The following is a 20,234-nucleotide window of genomic DNA, read 5'->3' as shown; positions in this document are numbered from 1 at the left end:
ATATTTATTTATTTATATTTATTACTGTTAATGTTATGTGTTGTCGAACAAGTGATGTTTCAAATCGGCGACCACGTTTAATTAATATTTCAATTTAAAAAATAATTTAAATATATCATATATATATATATAATATATAATGATATGTTGTTTTTTTTTTATTTTTTTTTTTGTGATAGTAATATAGGGAGACCATTAATTATAATGGACGATATAAAAATATGTTATAACAGTTCATATTTAAATATAAGTATTAATATATCACATATTAATACATATATATATAATATAATATGTATATGTTGAGGGTTATAATTGAAATATTAATATATTATTATATTATAATATTATATTAATAATAAAAATATTTATTATGATTTCCCTTTTTTCATTTTTTCACTTATCAACACAAAAGGAAAGTTATAAAAAATATTTGGTAGTATACTAGCACATAAATAGCATATAATAAATATAATATTTTTTTTATAACAAAAAAATAATATATATATAATATATAAATAAAAAACAAAAATTAAATTAAATTATGTTAAATTAAATTATATTACATAAAAATGAAAAAAATAATATTTCTCTGTGACATTAAATTCATGATATCCTTTAAAATGAATATAATTATATAATAAAAAAATATAAATAAAAATAAACATTGTGTTAATATATATATAAATAAATATATATGCAGAGTTTTCTTCCCATTATAAAATGAAATCATTTAATATTACAAATATATAATCCAAATATTTAATCTCCACATTTACAAATATATATATATATATATATATAATATATTATTATTTTTATTTTTTATTTTTTTTTTTTATTTTTTTTATTTGATAATATTTAAAAATATAAAAATTTTTGTTAAACGAATTCAAAAAAAGTAAAATAAATAGTTACACATAAATATATATATATATATATATAAATACTATTATATATTACATTTTTTAAATAATCAGGAGAAAAAAAAAAATTAATTTTTTTTTTTTTTGTAATAATAATAAAATCACAATATATATATATATATATTTAATTATTTATTTAGTAATTTTTTTTTTTTTTTTTTTAAAGGTTTATAATGTCACAATTTAATAGTAAATAATAGTTTAACAATATACAATATTTTATTAACAATAAAAAAGTTAGATATATATATATATATATATATATATATGCACATATATTTTATGTGTCCCCTTTGTATTCATTTTAAACAGATTAAATTTGTATGGATGTAAAAAATGAACAGTATTGATTCCAAGAATAAACGAGTTATATGCTATGTAGATGAAAATTTAAATAATAATATATATAGTGAGAGTGAGAAGACGTTTTTAAAAAATAATGTTGACTGGAATAAAATTAAATTGTTGAATACATCAAATATAAAATCTGGGGTTGTAGGAGTAGAAAAAAAACTTGTATCAGATACAAGTGGAAATAAGTATTTACTTCAAATGAATAATGTTCATAATAAAAATAAAAAAAATAATGTTATTTTTTATATTGATGAAGAAAAGAAAGATATAGAAACACATTTATATAAGGATGAAGATACTATAGATAGAGGTATTAAAGAAAAAGATGATGTGCATAATGATAAAGAGAATAATTTAGAGGAGTGTAAAAATCTTAAAAGTGATGATGAAATTGAAAATGTAGATTATAATGGCATAGTATATAATATGAATATTCAAACGAATAATAAATCATATAGTAATTCAAAAAATGAGATTAACAATAATAATAATAATAATAATATATGTAATAATAAAGATATGGATGACATAAAAAATAATAATATATGTAGTGTTTTTCAAGAGAAATTTTGTAATAAATATTCGAATTTATTAGAAGATAATGATTTAATTATAAAAAAAGAAGATGATAGAAATATTAATGTAAATTATCAAATGTGTTATGAAAACTATTATAATAAAAATAAAAAATATATATATAATGATGATGATAAAGAAAATGGAAAAAAACAACATGTACACAATAAAAATACATGTAAAGATGATAAATATTTTTTTACAAATGATGATTTGTCATATAATGAAGATATATTATCATCGAGCACAAATACATGTGATACATTAGATAAAATAAAATTAGATAATATATATGGTTCTTTTATAGATGATGTTAAAAGTTCATTTGTATTAACAAAAAATATGAAAAAAAGCTTTACTAATTATATTCATAAACAGAAAAGTAAAGAAAAAAATAAAAATAAAGAAATACATCATGATAATAATACTGATCAAAATGAATATTCTGATTTTAATGATTTTGATATTTCTATAAATAATAATATAAATGATAACATAAATAATCAATATAATAATAAAGAAAAAATAGATAACTTACATTATAAAAATATATATGATCATGAATGTAAACAAGACAAGAACATATCAACTAATTCTTTTATAAATATTGAAGAAAATAATTCTTTAAAAAGTGATGTCATATTAATTGATGATACAAATAGTAAATTTCCAAATGAATATGATAATTCTCCTTTATCACATGAAAAAAACAAACAAGACTATTCTGAAACGAAAGATAGTTATAAAAATATTTTTCATATAATGAAAGAACAAAATAAATTAAGAAACCTATCTTTAAATAAAAATAAGGAAACATTTAAAAAATTTGGGATACAAAATGTAGGGCACATATTTAATCCAAACAATTTTGTAATTAAAGAAAAATATATGCAATACGAAGAAAATGAAGATGAAGAAAATGAAAAAGAAACAAATGATGGAAAACATACTATCTCTGATTCGGAAAATTATGGTGAACAAAAAATTGAAAGTGATTATCCTAAGTTGGATGAAAGAAATGAAGACAATTATGAACAAGCAAGTGACAAATATCTAGATGTGCAAAAGGTAAATGATGATATACAGGTTCATATGGGTAGTAATCATATAAAACTTAATCAAAAGTATAAAGGAGAAGTTGGAGATGATCATGGAATTAATAGCGAAAATGAAAGGGGAAGTTATAGTGATAGTAGAAGTTATAGAAGTGATAGTTATAGAAGAAGTGAGAGTGACAGAAGAAGTGAAAGTGACAGAAGGAGTGAGAGTGACAGAAGAAGTGAAGGTGACAGAAGAAGTGAAGGTGACAGAAGAAGTGAGAGCGACAAAAGAAGTGAGAGTGACAAAAAAAGTGAGAGTGACAAAAAAAGTGAGAGTGACAAAAAAAGTGAGAGCGACAAATCATCAAATGATGGTGATAAAAGAAGCAACGATGGAAATACATCAGAAAGTGAAAGAAGTGAAGTTAGTCAAAAGAGTTCTTATGTTTCTTCAGAAAAACCTAAAAAAAGACCTTATTTTTATGAAAACGTTTCGAGTAAAATTTTTGGCTTTTTTCAAGCAAAGAAAAAAATTAATAGTAATAATGAGGAAGATGATGATTTTAGTCAGAGTAGAAGAAGCAGTGAAAGTAGACTGAGAAGTGTAAGTAGAAGGAGTGATGTGAGTAGAAAGAGTGAGGTGAGCCGAAAAAGTGATGTGAGCCGAAAAAGTGATGTGAGTAAAAGGAGTGAGTTAAGTAAAAAAAGTGAAGTAAGTAGAAAAAGTGAAGTAAGCAGAAAAAGTGAGTTAAGCAGAAGCAGTGAAAGTAGACTGAGAAGTGTAAGTAGAAGGAGTGATGTGAGTAGAAGGAGTGATGTGAGTAGAAGGAGTGATGTGAGTAGAAGGAGTGATGTGAGTAGAAGAAGTGAGGTAAGTAGAAGAAGTGATGTAAGCAGAAGAAGTGATGTAAGCAGAAGAAGTGATGTAAGCAGAAGAAGTGATGTAAGCAGAAGAAGTGATGTAAGCAGAAGAAGTGATGTAAGCAGAAGAAGTGATGTAAGCAAAAGAAGTGATGTAAGCATAAAGGATGATGTGAGTGCAAAAAGTGATGTAAGCATAAAGGATGATGTGAGCAGAAGAAGCTATGATAATAAAAAATTGATTGATACGGAGAATGAAGAAAAAGAGGAAACCAAATTAAGTGAAGTCGGTGTAACAGAAGAGAACGATATACATGGAGATATTACAAATAAAGAAGAAGATAATGAGAAAATAATTAAAGTTCGAAAGACAAGAAAAAAAAGAATAGTAGGGGAAAATAATAAAAAGGTTGGTGTGAAAAAACAGAAAATACCAAAACAGGGAACTAAAATAATAAAAAAAGTTGTTATTAAAAAAAAAGGTAAGAATAAAAATGATCCAGAAGAAGAAGAAGAAAGAACATGTAATATTTGTAATATGACATTTATAAATAATAAATTAATGATGAGACATATAAATAGTGTTCATTCTGATGAAAGACCTTTTGAATGTAGTATATGTCATAAATCTTATAAAAGAGCTGATCATTTAAAAACACATTTAATAGGTCATAAAATAAGTGATGAAAAAAATAAATATCAATGTCCTATATGTAAAACAGCATGTAAATCATCAAGAGAATTAAGTATTTGTAAGAAAAGTCATTCAGAAGGATATAAGAAACCAGGTTATATTAGTGCTTTTTCTAAGCTAAACCAAAAAGGTAATTCGAATCTTCTCTCTTTTATTAATGGTAATAATCAAAATAGGGGACGTTCAAAAATTAATGGTAAAATGAATCCTGGTGGCAAAAATGTAAACGAAAAGCAAATAGAAAATGATAACAACAATAATAATGATAGTAATAATAATGATATTAATAATAATGATAGTAATAATAATAATAATTCAAAAATGAAAAGAAACAGCAAAAGAGATAAACTACATAATGGTGTTATTGAAGATGGCACAATAAATGGTGATAATAATATGCTGCAACTTATGGATGACACAAATATTATAGAAACAAAAGAAGGAGAACCCAATAAAATTTCTAGAAAAGGTAGTGTATCAATAGAAGCAAGAACATGTAATATATGTAATATGGTTTTTGCAAATAAAAAATTAATGAAAAGACATTTAATGTGTGTACATTCAGATGATAGACCATATAAATGTGATATATGCTTTAAAGCATATAAAAGATCTGATCATTTAAAAAATCATTTAAGTTCACATGATAAAACTAGTGAGGAAAAGAAACATATTTGTTTAATTTGTGAAGAAAGTTTTACTAGTTCCAAAGAATTAAAACAACATAAAATCCAACATTATAAATGTCCTTATGAAAATTGTTCTTATACTTATTCTACAATTTCAAAAATGAAATATCATTTAAATAAACATAAATGTAATATAGTATATACATGTCCTGGTTGCTCTCAAACTTTTATTATATATAAAGATTATATTGAACATAAAAAGAGCTGTTTTAAAAAAAAATATGTATGCTTGGAATGTAATAAAATATATTTACATTTGAATGGTTATAATAAACATATAAATAAAATACACTTAAAAATTAATACAGTTTTTAAATGCAAAGTAAAGGATTGTAATAAACAGTTCTGTTCTGATTTCAGCTTAAAAGAACATGTTATGAATTTTCATAAAGGAATTAAGAGATTCTTCTGTAGTAAATGTAATATATCTTTTGGATATAGAAGTTCTTTTAGAAGGCATAACGTTAATATGCACTCATAAAACAAAAATGAATACATAGGAAGAAAATAATAACAATGAAAAAATATACATATGTTTATTTTATATTTTATATTTTATATTTTTTATTTTATATATTTAATTTTTTTTTTTTTTCGCACACTATATTAACTTGTGTGCTTGTATTTACATAATCATTGTTGATTTGTGTAAGCTTTATACACATTATTAATTTATATATTTTGACTAAACCTTTTTTGTTTTCATTTGAAAATTTTTTATTTGTGATCAAATTGATGAAGCATATTATATATTAATATATATTTATATTTATTTATTTATTCCGGATACTTGATTTTTTTTTTTTTTTTATTTTGTTTATTTATTTATTTATTTATTTATTTTTTTGCGTGTTTATCTTAAAAAAAATTTTATTATTTGTTTTTCAAAAAAAATGATATTTTTCAAATTAAGTTTAAAAATAAATGATAAATAATTAAATGGAGAATATAAAAAAAATGACAGTGACATGTCTTTTTATAATTTTTTTAAATTGAATATATATAATATTATGGAAAAAAAATATATTTATATTTTCAGATAATTATATTATTTTTCTTCTGTTATGAATGGGTTGGATATTTCTTGTGTTCCTTCTACGGGTGTAATTAAAGAAACCTATAGTATCAAATAAATTTATATATATATATATATATATATATATATATATATAATTTTAATTTTTTTTTTTTTTTTTTTTTTAAAATTAATAAAAAGGTACCGAAGTTCCCCTGGCAACAATTAAACCAATACTCCTCGTTTTATCAGTTACAACAAAACTATCATTTGGGTCTTTTTAAAATAATAAATAAATAAATAAATAAATATATATATATATATATATATATATATATTAATATATTAATATATATATAATATATGTATGCATATATATATCTTACAGTTTTTATTTCTTATTATTTTTTTTTTTTCTCAATTTATATATTTTTACCTCTTATATATTCTTCCGTTTTATCTAGAACTAGGTTGAAGATTGCGTCATGACCAATCAATGTTCCAACAACTGCAGGAAAAAAAAAAAAAAAAAAAAAAAAAAAATATACATACATATATACATATATATATATATTCACATATGCTTTATATAGTTGGATTATTACCTTCACGCCCTCCATCAAACTTCACCCTAATTTTTTGATTCATAAACTTTTTAATGTCTGTCATAAATTTATTGTCCTTATTAGTTGTAGGTGCTGCTGTAGGTAATAATGACATTTTTGCTTAATGTAGGGGAAAAAAAAAAAAAAATTACTAAATAAATTAATATATATATGTGTTTATATTTATTATTATATATTTTAAAGAAAGGGTTTAATATAAATATATTTAAACAAAAGATTCTTATATAAACGTTTCATAGTATTTTAATTTCAGTGCATTTTATTCTATAATTAAATTAAAAATATAATCAGGATTTTTTTAATATATATATAATTATATTAACAAAATATAAAAATAAAGGAACATGTAAATTCTATTTTAAAATATTATTTATATATTTGTTGTTTTTATATTTTAATAAAGAATATATAACATATATATTATATATATATATTTTTATTTTTATGAAAATATAATTAAGGATAAAATTTTAAAGAATCTTTATTATTCATTCATATTTCATTTTTTTTTTGTATGTATTGAAGATAGAATTGTTTTATGATTATTGATATATATATTTTTTTTTTTTATATCTGTGCTTATTTTATATTATATATATAAATATGTTATTTGCATGTTATGAAAAGGGGAACAACAAAATATATATGTAGTATTGTAAGAATATGTTTATATTAGTATTTGCTTATTATTTGCTTATTATTTGCTTATTATTTGTTTATTAATTTTTTTTTCTGTTTTTAGAATATGATAAAAAAATATTATTTATTATATTTATTAATTATGCCTACATATATTATTATTATTTTTTAATATTGTTTTATTATATTTTTTTGTAAATAATATATATATATATATATAAATATTTGTTAAATAATTTTCCTTCAATTTTGTTTGTGTAATTATAATGGTGTTTGTAAATATAATGTTTATGTAATATATTTAATATGGGAATAAAGAGAATGATTTGATCTGTATTTCTATATTAACAAAAAAAAATATAAAAATATATTTAAATAATTCTAACATTTATAATTTTTGTAATTAGTTTTTTTTTTTAGTATCAAATTATTATCATTCTATAATCTTTTACATATACATCTTTTCTAATATGTATATATATATATGAGATGTTACCTTTTTTTTTTTTTTTTTTTTTTTTTGTTTGAATGATGCATTTGTAGGTGCATTTATTTAGTTGTTTATTTATTTTATTATATATATATATATATATATATATATATATATTTTTATATATATGTATTTATAATGAGCTACCTTATTAGTGATGATAAAAATGTCGAATGTCTCAATTTGAACGATATACGGTTGAAGGCAGAGAAATATAATTGGCTAGAAAAATCTGAGAAAAAGAATTCTTATGTTTTTTGTAAAGACAATGTTAAAATAAATATTATAGATTTGAAAGGACTAGTGACAATAGAAGTACAATTATTAAACGGTATTTCATATAAGATGTGTAGGAGTAATATAAGGATAGATGAAATATCTAGTTTGTTTGGACCTTCAAATAATTATTATGCATATAATGACATAATAAATAAGACCATTTTATGTAACTACAATTTGAGTGTTAAGGAAAAAATTGATCTTTTTAATAAAAAAGATAAAACATTTTTAAAACAAAATAATGTTAAAAATATTTTGAAATGTGAAACCAATAAAGTAATAAGTTATAATATTAATAATAATATAATTATTGGTAAAGATATAAAATGTAATAATAGGACTAATGAGAATATTCATTTAATCAAAAAGGAACCATTGCGAGAGGTAGAAAAAATATATACGAAAACAAAAGAGAAAAATATATTCATAAAACAAGACAAACAAGAAGAGATATTATTATTTGATCAAAATAAATTATTTGTTAATATAGAAAATGACAATATAAATAATAATATATGTATCGAAGGAAATGATGAAGGAATGTTATGTAAATCCAAACCAATTCTTATGTCAAAAGAAAATAATAATATTTTGAGAGAACCCTATTACACAACAGATAATCAATATGGTTGTGACAAGTTTATATATGACGGTATGGATGTTCATAATGTTCAAAGAAAGGAAAAGAAAAAAAAGAAAAATAATAAAAAATTAAAACGTGAATCATACGAATTATTATATTTTTACAACAAAACAAATAAAATATATAATAATATTACATTAAATATTATATCAAATAAAATATCTTACTTTTGCTTCTTTAACAATTTCTTTTATTATCGAACAATATATGAATATAAATATATTCATATAAACAACAATATGAAAAAAGATGAGTTAGAAAAAAGAATAAGCACAACAAAATTATTTAATAATCCTTTTGAAAGTGTGGTGGAAAATTTAAGTGAAGACAATACAAATTATAAACCTAGAAGAAGTAAGAACAATATGCATAATGTTATATGTCCATATAATAATATTGAAGAGAACAATAATTATGGTGATAATATATATACTTATAATTTTACTACTAGAAATCCAAATAAAATATGTCAGATAAAAAAAGACAAATATGTAAATCATAATTTATTTATTAAAAAAAAAAAAAAGAATCACAACAACAACAACAACAACAACAACAACAATAATAATAATAATAATAATATGAATAAGAATACATCAAGTACGTTTTATTTTAACAAATATAATACGAATAACTATATAAAAAACCATACAAAAAACAATTATAACATATATAATGAACCAGACAAAAAATATTCTATATACCATAAGAACTATAAATGTAATAGAAATAACTTTATATATAAAGATTTAAAAATTTACAAGGAAAAATATCCACAGAATTGTTTGGATAATAATATTAATATCTGTAATTATTTTAAAAGATATGAAATGAATAATGCTGAAAAGAGTTATAACCATTTGGATATACAAACATTTAATAATATAAAAAGGGAAGAACAAAATATATATCAATCAATGTATGAAATAGGAGATAATGCATATAATAATTATAATAATAATAATTGTAATAATATTAATAATTATATACATAAAAATTTTTATGAATATAATTCATATGATTTAAATAACAATATGTATAATATATCAACCATTATTCATAATAATTATGATAATGATAATAATTATGATAATGATAATAATTATGAAATGTATTATTCTAACAATTCTTACGATAAAAGAGAATCAAGGGTATCTTCTTATATGAAAAGAGGACATAATAATAAGTTTTATATGAACAAAAGAGCAAACATATTAAACAAGAAATATAATAATCTTTTATTTTCAAATGAAGAAATGTTTAATAAATCACAGAATGAAAAAGAAAAAATAAACAGAATTATGTATATGAATAAAAATATGAACAAATTATATGATAACAGAGGCATAAATAATAATTTTAATTATCTATATAAATATGAAGAATTAGAAAGATTTAATCATATATGTCCTTCAAGTTATAAAAAGAAGAACCAATTACAAAAAGTGAAAAATGAAATATATAAAAAACTTTCTTATTTAAAATATTTCCAACATGATAAGAACAGAAATATACCTCGATATAATTTTTTTATAAAACATTTATTACATGATTATTGTAAAAAAAAGTTGCACATCTGGTTAAATGTTATGCTAGTGAAACAAAAATGTGGATATTGTAACGAGCAATTTGAAAATATAGATATCTTAGAAAATCATTTAAAATATGTAAAAACACATAAGGTTTTTTATTGTTGTCAAAAACCTTTTCCTTCATTAAAATATCTATATATGCACCTTAAGAGAAAAAATCATTATGGTTATATATATTATTATTAAAATGGAGTGAATTCAAATTGTATATATATATATACTACATATATGAAAATAAAATAAAATAAAATAAATTGCAATAAATATACAATTTTTAAATAATTTCATTTTTTTTTTTTTTTTTTTTTTGTCTGCCCAAATGTTATAAAAAATTTTATAACATCTTATAATTTATATAAACAATATTTATAATATTAATGATTATTATATTACACATATGAATATATATTTATATATATTTTTTTATATCTTTTTGTTTTTCATCTAATTAATTTTGTTTATTATTTTTTTTATCATTTTTTTGTCATAAAATATAAATCTATTAAACTATAAAACCTAATATGATTTTCATACAAAAAATATATATAATTAACACATTAATGCTATGAGTGTATTATAGTTGCCACATAAAGTTATAAAAAATAAGAAATAAAATGTAATAATTTATAGGGACATCTGAAATATTACATATATATAATACCCCAATGTGTTGTGAAACATCCAATAAATTTGATATTAGAAGAAATGAAGTGTTTCATAAATATATCAGGAATTATTAAAAGAAAAATCGTTCAAAAAAAAAAAAAAAAAAAAAAAAAAGTATTAATATAACAAGAATTTTAAGATAAGATTTATTTTGAAATATCATAGGATATATTTATTATTCATACTCATATTAATTATATGAAATTTTATAATATCTATTTTTATATTTTTGATTATATCATTATATATATATAATATTTATACGTATATTAAATATAGAAAAAAAAAAAAAAAAATTCATTTGAGATATATAAATTTCCTGTTTTCTCAAAAAAGTTTTAATATAAATATGCAGTATTATGTGGATATATATATATATATATTAATACATATTATAAATATTTCTATTTTTATTTTGTTTTTGAATTTATTATTTTTCTTAATAAAACAACTTAATATCATTTTTATATAATAACTATATATGGTATATTTGTACTACGCCAATTATATCATAATCCTTTTTAATGTTTGCATAATTTTTTATTTTGAATATAAAAAAAATTATATATATATATATAATAAATAAATAAAATTAATATTAAAAAAATAAGTTTGCCTTTGCTTTTTTAATAAAAATATTGCATCATTATAATATATATATATATATATATATATATATATTTTTCATATTATATAATTTTATTATATTATTTTGTATAATATATATTTTTTTATGAAATAAAATTTTTGTTTTAAAATATGCAAAAGAAGCCATCTACCGGAATTAAGTTAGAAAATACTTATAGAGCTTTATTTGACAATAATGATAATAATGAAAAAAGTTATATTAGAGAAGTTGTAACTCCATTGGGTGATGTATATATAATAAATGAGAAAACACAAGAAAAGTTTATTAAAGGGACACAAAGAAGTGATGGGACATTCAGGAAAAATATCCGTGTGAAAACAGATTACATGCCACAAGTAATAAGAAAAAAAAAATGATCTTTTTAAATTATTCACATATATATATATATATATATATATATATATATATGGATATATTTAATAATATAATTTATTTATACATACATGTATATATAGCTAAAATATAATGATATAGCTATTTTATTACCCAAATAGCCAAAAATGATAATTTTTTTTTTTTTTTTTTTTTTTTTTTTTTTAATAGGAAGAAAATTGTGCATACCAAGTAAAAGGAAAACTTTTGGAAGAACAAAATAGACTTTTAACAAAAAATACAAGTCCAAAAATTAATATAAATGTAAATACGAATCATAATACATTTTCACATTTGAATATAAATAGACCTGTAAATTTAAATAACGAACAAAAAAAAATCCCTGGTTGGAATCCTGTAAATGACGATCAAAATGAAAAGCTCAACAACTCCAAAAAAAAGAAGAAAAAAAAAAAAAAAAAGCCAAATAAAGAAAATGCCGAAATGTGATATAACCAAAATTTTTGCGTATAAAATGAAATTAAATAAATAAACATACGTGCATACATTAATATATATATATATATATATATATATATCCTGAGAGGGGAAATAAAAAATTTTGGAAAATATGTTATATATGCCGTTAAATTATTATATTTTAAAAAATATTTCAAATCAGTAATTTCTAAAATTGTTTTATTTTTTTAAAGTTTATAAATAATATATTTTTCTTTTCTTGTCTATTCATTTTTTTTCAAATTGTTGTTCAACATTAAAGATATACTACCTTTTTTATTTGGATTATATATTATAACAATATAAATATATATATATATTTATTTATTTTATTTTAGTTTATAATTTTAAAATTTTTATAGTAGATACAAAAAATATATTTTTAAACTTATTTTAAATATTTTAATTAGTTTTATTATATTGTCTTTAAACATTTATATAAAATAAAAATGATTTCCATATTATACACATATAAAAATTAAAATATATAATAATTATGTATAAAATTTCTGAAATATATTATGAAATATTTATGTTAGATTTTCCTTTTAGATGGTGTATATAAAATATTATTCTCCTTACTATAAATAAGGTTAAGAAAAACAATTTTCTATTCTATTCTTTTCTTTTTTTTTTTTTTTTTTTTGATACAGTGCATTTATGTTTAATATTACTTTTATTACAGAATAAATATAAATATATATATATATATATATATATATATTTTCATATCTGTTCATATAATTATATAAAGACTAATATATAAATCTCTACAAATAAATATGTGATTATATATATATATATTAATATATTCTTATTCATATAAAATGTTCTTTATATAAATAATATGCTATATATAAATATTTTTCATGAGCACTAAAGAATAAAAAATTTTACTTAAAAAATGTGTTTTATTTATAAAGAATTATTCTTACACATATTTTTCGAAATTTTATATACTTTTAAAAATATAAAAGTTGCATCATAAAAATGCAAAAAAAATAAAATAATAAATAAATAAATAAATAACAATAAATAAATAAATAAATAAATATATATATATGTATATATATTAGGGATAATGATAATTATGTAACACTATTATGATCATATAAAATATAAAATATATATATATATATATATATATCTAAAAAATTTACAATAAAAAAATTTTTTTTTAACAGTATGAAAATATAATAAAATAAATAATATAAAAGTAAAAAATATATACATATTTTTTTTTACAATATTTTAATTTTATAGTAAATATATATACATATTTTCACAAAATCAAATAAAGAAGAAATGTCTTATATATATATATTGAATAATAGATTACATAAATTAGCCAAATTTAAAAAACACAAATGTATGTATATTTAATATTTTTTTTTTTCTTTTATATATATATAAGTGTATATATATATATATTTCTATTATACATGTAATAATTATAAAAACCAAATTGTAACTTGAAAAAAAAAGAAAAAAATAAATAAAACTATACATATATATTAATATATATGTAATATATTCGAATAGTAGTAATAATAATATGTAAAAAAAAAAAAAAAATAAATAATAAAATAAAATAGTATAAAATAAAAATTAATTTTGTATTTTGTCTAGTTCATCCTATATATATATATATATATATATAATATAATATAATTACGCTTTTTTACTACGTTTCCTTGTATAACCCAATTTTGTAGGTGAATCTTTTTTGTCTGAAGGGAATATAGATTTCCTTTTACTTTTTGTAATTTTTTTATCTACTTTTAATGAAGTTTCTTTATTATTAAATGATTTTATAGGTGTTTCATTATTAATAAATTTATTCATCATATTTTTTTGACTAATAATATTTGTAGGTGTTTTATTTTTGTTTGTATTCATTTGTTTTACAGGAGTTTCATTATGTAAACCCAGAATATTTGCTTCGTCTTTTTTATTAAATTTGGATTTATTTGTTTTATTTTTTTTGACGTTATCATCATCTTTATTATCTTTGAAATCTTCATCCATATATAATATGGGTGTTTTTATATACATATTATTAATTTTTTCTATATGTTCATTTAAATGTTCATCAGAAACTCTTTGTCTGGGAGTTGAATCGAAATTATAAGTATCAAAAACTTTATCTTTAAATGTATGTTTTGAATTTTTACTATTGGGTGTTTTCATTGAATCCATATTAGTTATATCTAATTGATTTGATTTTTTAGGTGAATTTTTCATATTATCAAAACGCATATCATTTTTAAAATTTTTATCATTTTGTGTAAAATTACTGTTTTGTGTTTTTTCGTCATATGGATACAACTTTTCATGATCATCATCATCATCATATTCTTTATGTTGTTCGTCTTGTTGTTCATGTTGATGATCATCATTTTCTTCATCATCAACATCTTTCAAAACAATGTCACTTAAATCTTGATATTTACCGTCTTCTAAGGTATTAAATTTAATTGGTGTCTCTGATGAATCAAAGAAATTCATAGAGAAGTGAGTTGCCAAATTATTAACACTTGAATCTTGAGGATCATATCCTTGTTGTTGCATTATTCCTCTTTGTGAATGAACATTAACTTGTTGAAGATTAACACGATCGATTTTATTTTTCTCTTTAATATATGTTTTGGTTGGTGTACATATATCTGTAATTTTATTAAAATTTTGAAAATAATTATTTGTATAGAATTTATCCGTTTTTAATATAGATGGTTCATTAGGATATCTAGCTATATGTTTAACACTTTCTTCATTTTCACATACTACCCAGATAGCTACACAAGATATATCATCAACTTTATTTCCTTTATATATATGATTAGGGTCTCTTTGTTTTCCAACAAAAGGGAAAAAAGGTCTACAATGTAATTTGTCTCCACTTCTTCTTTTGGCTATATTAGTTATAGAATATGCTATATCTTGTGCAGGTGTATAAAGAGCTGGTTCACCAAATTCACAAGCTTCTTCTGGACTTATTGCAAAAGTACAATAAGCTTCAATTTCTTCATCAAATAAATTATCACTTACACCATCACTCATTAATAATATTAAATCACCAGGCATACATAAAATTTCAGAAGGAGGTGTTAATGCCATATCAGGTGAATCTCCATCAATATCTACTTTTTCTAATATTTTCACAAAACTATGTAATCCTCTATTTTCTAAATCTTTCCATTGACTTCTATCAGGTAAATTCGATAATTGATAAGGAGCACCATTTTCCCATTTCTGATCTGTAGTTTTCCATATAATTTTTCTAAGAATAGATGGATTTCTTCCTTTCACATTATAATAAAGAAAAGATTCTGCAGCAAATTTAGGATAAGATTCTCTTTCAAAATTAATATCACCAGGTAAAAATTCTCTTCTTAATATCATACAAACACTATCACCTAAAGATGATATACCACATTTTCCAGTATATTCATCTAATATACCAACAATAGCTGTTGAGCTACCATATGCATCAGCATATTCTTTTTTTACACTTTCTAAAGAATTTTTTAATAATAACTTAGATCTTGTTATTGTATTATATGATACTTTTGCATATCCATTTAAATTTTTTGATAATTTTTCTGCTTCTCTTTGACATGCTAATGATAATCCAATCGAAAATTTAGATGCATCAATGCCTTCTAAACTCCATGATCCTACACCATCAAAAATACCAAAAGCTGGTGGTACATCTGTTTGAAACGTTGCATCCTCACATCTACCTTTTACTTTTCCAATACGACATTGACCACCATATGTTTTAAATAATTTTACCATATGTACTCTTAAATCATCTACCGAATTTTCTCTTACAATTATATTTTCATTTATATACTTTTCTTCATATCCATCCATAGTTTTATAATTATCATCATCATCATCATTGTCATTATGGCAATGATCATCATGAAAAAATAATGTATTATGTTGTTCATCAATTAGGGTTTTATTATTATCATCAATAGTTCTATTACTAGAACAGAACTGTTTACTACCACTATAATTATTATTATTATTATTATTATTATGACTTTTATTTTCGTTTGTATTATTCATGCTCTTTCTTCCTTGTTGAAAAGCTTCTTCATCTGAGGTAACATACAAATATGTATCATTTAATATATGAATATCTTGACTTTTAGAAATTTTATCATCATTACATGATAATTCAAATGAATTAATATTATTTTTATTATTATTTATATATGTACTATTATAATTATCCTCGTCATCAGAAAATAAACTCTGACTATTGCCTATATTATTAGAATTATTAATATTAGTGCTATTTTTTACTTTGACTACACCAGAAGGCGTATTATTATGACTCTTATTACCACTATAAAAAGAGTTGATATTACTACTTGTATTATTAATGGGACTGTTTTTTTGTTTATTATTTATTGATGTATCCTTATGAAGGGATATATATTTACTTTTGTCAACAGAATGTATATGCATATCTGTTAACTTTTCATTACCTGAGGGGAAAGTACCTTGGTTTTTTATTACATTTGATTTATATATAGACGACATATTATGAAAGGATGCATTGGAAACTTCCTTTTGTTGTTCGACAGCAAATTTATTTTTTGCTCTTTTTAAATTTTTATATAATTTTTGTAAGCTGCATACACATTTCCATGTACGTCTTGTAGTATTCACATTTAATTTTTCCAATAATTTGATATTTTTATAAAATGCATAAGTGGCTATAGGACAATAAGATATAGCTTCTTCTAATAAATTTAGATATTCTTCATTTAATCCAAAAAATAAAGAATTAACAGCTTTATCATTTAAAGAATTAAAGAATTCATTCACAGCTTTACTACCACTAAAATTTGGATCTCCTCTATGAAATTTAATATAAGCGCAAAATTCTTTATTGATTCGATTTTTTAAAACAACTTGAGATCTAAAAGATTTAAACAAATATCTTAATTCATTTAAAAAGGTAACAGTTCCTTTTAATGTATCTAATAATTTATTTGTATTAATATTATCTTTATTAAAACGTAAAATACGTACTTCTCTTTTACCACCATTATTTAATAATAAGCATACATATTTAAAACAATAATCTTCAGCAAAGGGTAAAATACATTTTTCTAAAGGATAACTAGATTTCCCATCAGCATTACTATCATTTAAATGATATCTATCATTAAAATTTTGATCATATTCACAAAAACCATATTTATTCATTTTCCCTTCACATAACATTTCTACAAAATTAGATACCACATCTTTATTTTTTGATTTAATATTATCTTTATATATTGATCGGTTTGATACATTATCTTCATGTGTATCATAATTATAAAAACTATTATCATTATTATTATAATTATTATCACGAAAATTTTTATTATAATAAGTACTTTTATTATCACAGTTATTTTTATCATTATAATTATTTATATTATCACCATTATTTATATTATCACCATTATTTATATTATCACCATTATTTATATTATCACCATTATTTATATTATCATCATTATTTTTATTATGATCATTATTTATATTATCATCATTATTTATATTATTTTCATTTTCATTAGGTTCCGGTTGAACCTCAGAAGTGTTACTATTACATATAACAATATTTGAATTTATTCTCTGTTCAATCATATCACTATTTCTCTTTTTAATAATTTTTCTTTTCATCTTTTCAATAATTTGTTGCTTGAATTGTTCATTTGATTTTACATTTTCTATATCTTCAGAATCTACAAATTCAACTATTTGACAAATAGTTAAAATTTCACCTAATATATATATACCTTCATCTCCTATAAATATTTTATCTTTAATCCACAAAGAATCTGATATTTTCCCATTCTTCATAAATGTACCTAATACTTCTTCTAAGTTTTCTTTTATATTTTCTTGGTTCTCATTTTTATTATTTACTTCATTCTTACTATTTATATTTTTCCCTAAAAATTTCTCTGGCCAATCTTTATATATAAATACATCAGTAAATATATAACCAGATAACACCTTATCATATATATTGCTCAGGAATTCCATTGTAAAATGTATATATAAAATTAACAAAAAATTATATATACACAATACGTATATCTATACACGGGCTCATACACACATGTATAGGATGAGGACGCAAAAAAGTAAATAAATATAAAAATATATATATATATATATATTGATAATGTAAGAAAAAAAAAAAAAATTATATATATATGAGAATTAAAAGTGTTTTAAATTCTCATTTACAGGATGTCGTAATGGAATAACATAATAAGATACAGTTAGGTAATAAAAAATCAATGAATAAATGAATAAATAAATAAATAAATAAATAAATAAAATTAATAATAATATACATATATGGTATACACTTTTCTCAATGAATTTTTTTTTTTTTTTTTTTTTTTTTTTGTGGCAAAATCATATGAGAAAGCTATATATATATATATATATATATATATTTATATATAATACATATTATATTACACTCATAATAACGTTATCTTCCACTTCCATTTATTTATTTTATTTTTATGCTATTACAATAGGATATATTATCTCAATATAATATTTATATAGTTTTATGCCTCTGCTAGATAATTTCTTTTTAATGGTTGATAAGCTATTTTAATTGCTGTTCACATAAAAGGGATATAAAAAAATATAAATATTATATTTTTCAATACTTGATCCAGTAAATAAAATTGTAAATATTTAAAAACTTAATTATAACTTAATATATATAAATATGACTACACAAATAAAGTAGGTAGTCTTCTTTTTTTTTTTTTTTTTTTTTTTTTTTTTTTTTCTTTAGTATAAACTTTTTAATGTATTTTACTTTTCACATATATATAAAAATATATATATATATATATATATATATATATTAAAAAAATACATTCATTTTTAGCTTGCTGCTTTTTTAATATATACGACATTTTGTTTTTTTAAAAATGTTCTTATCTCTTATTTTCTTTTAAGGCTTTTCATTTTCCCTTCGTCCCTTTATACATATCCTTATATATATATATATTATATATATATTTTTTTTTTTTTTTTTTTTATTTTCTTGTGTATAATTATAAAAAAAAAATATAAAAAAAAAAAAAAAAAAAAAAAAAAAAAAATTATATGTTTATATATTTATATATATATGTCATAATAATAATTATATATATATTATAATATATAAAATTATATATAATATGTATATTAAAAAAATTGTACATATTAAAATTTTTTTTTTTTTTTTCTTTATTTCAATGATAAAAATATTTCATAAAAAAAATAAAATAAAATGAAAAATAAAAAAAATTATATAAATATATAATAATAATAATAATTTATAAAAATATATATATATAATATAATAATAATATATTTAAGTAATAAAATAAAAAAAAAAAAAAAATGTGTTTTTAATTTTAAGAGATAATTATTAAATGTATAAAAATAAATATAAATATTATATTTTATAATAATATTTATTTATAATATATATATAATATATATATAAAATAAGTATTAATATATATGTGCTTTATTATATTTTATATAATATAAATAAAAAAAAAAGGTTCATTTTCCTTTTTTTATACTCAAATGGTAAAAAAAAAAAGGAAATAATACAAATAAAA

The 20,234-nt window shown here is 19.5% G+C and overlaps 5 protein-coding genes across 5 annotated transcripts; 3 read left to right on the top strand and 2 right to left on the bottom strand.

Moving 5' to 3' along the window:
• Positions 1-1,262: 1,262 nt before the first annotated feature.
• Positions 1,263-5,621, top strand: PADL01_1209700 (zinc finger transcription factor, putative; the record flags this gene model as incomplete). The annotated part of the gene is made up of 1 exon (XM_028683050.1): positions 1,263-5,621. One exon carries the CDS (start codon positions 1,263-1,265, stop codon positions 5,619-5,621), a length of 4,359 nt encoding a protein of 1,452 aa, XP_028539266.1.
• A 567-nt stretch (positions 5,622-6,188) lies between these two features.
• Positions 6,189-6,875, bottom strand: PADL01_1209600 (U6 snRNA-associated Sm-like protein LSm7, putative; the record flags this gene model as incomplete). The annotated part of the gene is made up of 4 exons (XM_028683049.1): positions 6,189-6,257; positions 6,361-6,431; positions 6,592-6,663; positions 6,761-6,875. 4 exons carry the CDS (start codon positions 6,873-6,875, stop codon positions 6,189-6,191), a joined length of 327 nt encoding a protein of 108 aa, XP_028539265.1.
• Positions 6,876-8,048: 1,173 nt separating this feature from the next.
• Positions 8,049-10,610, top strand: PADL01_1209500 (conserved Plasmodium protein, unknown function; the record flags this gene model as incomplete). The annotated part of the gene is made up of 1 exon (XM_028683047.1): positions 8,049-10,610. One exon carries the CDS (start codon positions 8,049-8,051, stop codon positions 10,608-10,610), a length of 2,562 nt encoding a protein of 853 aa, XP_028539264.1.
• Positions 10,611-11,849: 1,239 nt separating this feature from the next.
• Positions 11,850-12,561, top strand: PADL01_1209400 (conserved Plasmodium protein, unknown function; the record flags this gene model as incomplete). Its single annotated transcript, XM_028683046.1, has 2 exons — positions 11,850-12,074; positions 12,283-12,561. The coding sequence occupies 2 exons, from the start codon at positions 11,850-11,852 to the stop codon at positions 12,559-12,561; spliced, it is 504 nt and encodes a 167-aa protein (XP_028539263.1).
• Positions 12,562-14,241: 1,680 nt separating this feature from the next.
• On the bottom strand, positions 14,242-18,633 carry PADL01_1209300 (protein phosphatase, putative; the record flags this gene model as incomplete). Its single annotated transcript, XM_028683045.1, has 1 exon — positions 14,242-18,633. The coding sequence occupies one exon, from the start codon at positions 18,631-18,633 to the stop codon at positions 14,242-14,244; it is 4,392 nt and encodes a 1,463-aa protein (XP_028539262.1).
• Positions 18,634-20,234: the final 1,601 nt, after the last annotated feature.

The sequence above is a fragment of the Plasmodium sp. gorilla clade G2 genome (assembly GCF_900097015.1).
Source record: "Plasmodium sp. gorilla clade G2 genome assembly, chromosome: 12".
NCBI classification, from domain to species: Eukaryota; Apicomplexa; class Aconoidasida; order Haemosporida; family Plasmodiidae; genus Plasmodium; species Plasmodium adleri (nom. inval.).
The sequence above is the reverse complement of the archived record's forward strand: the minus strand, read 5'-3'. Positions and strand labels throughout refer to the sequence as shown.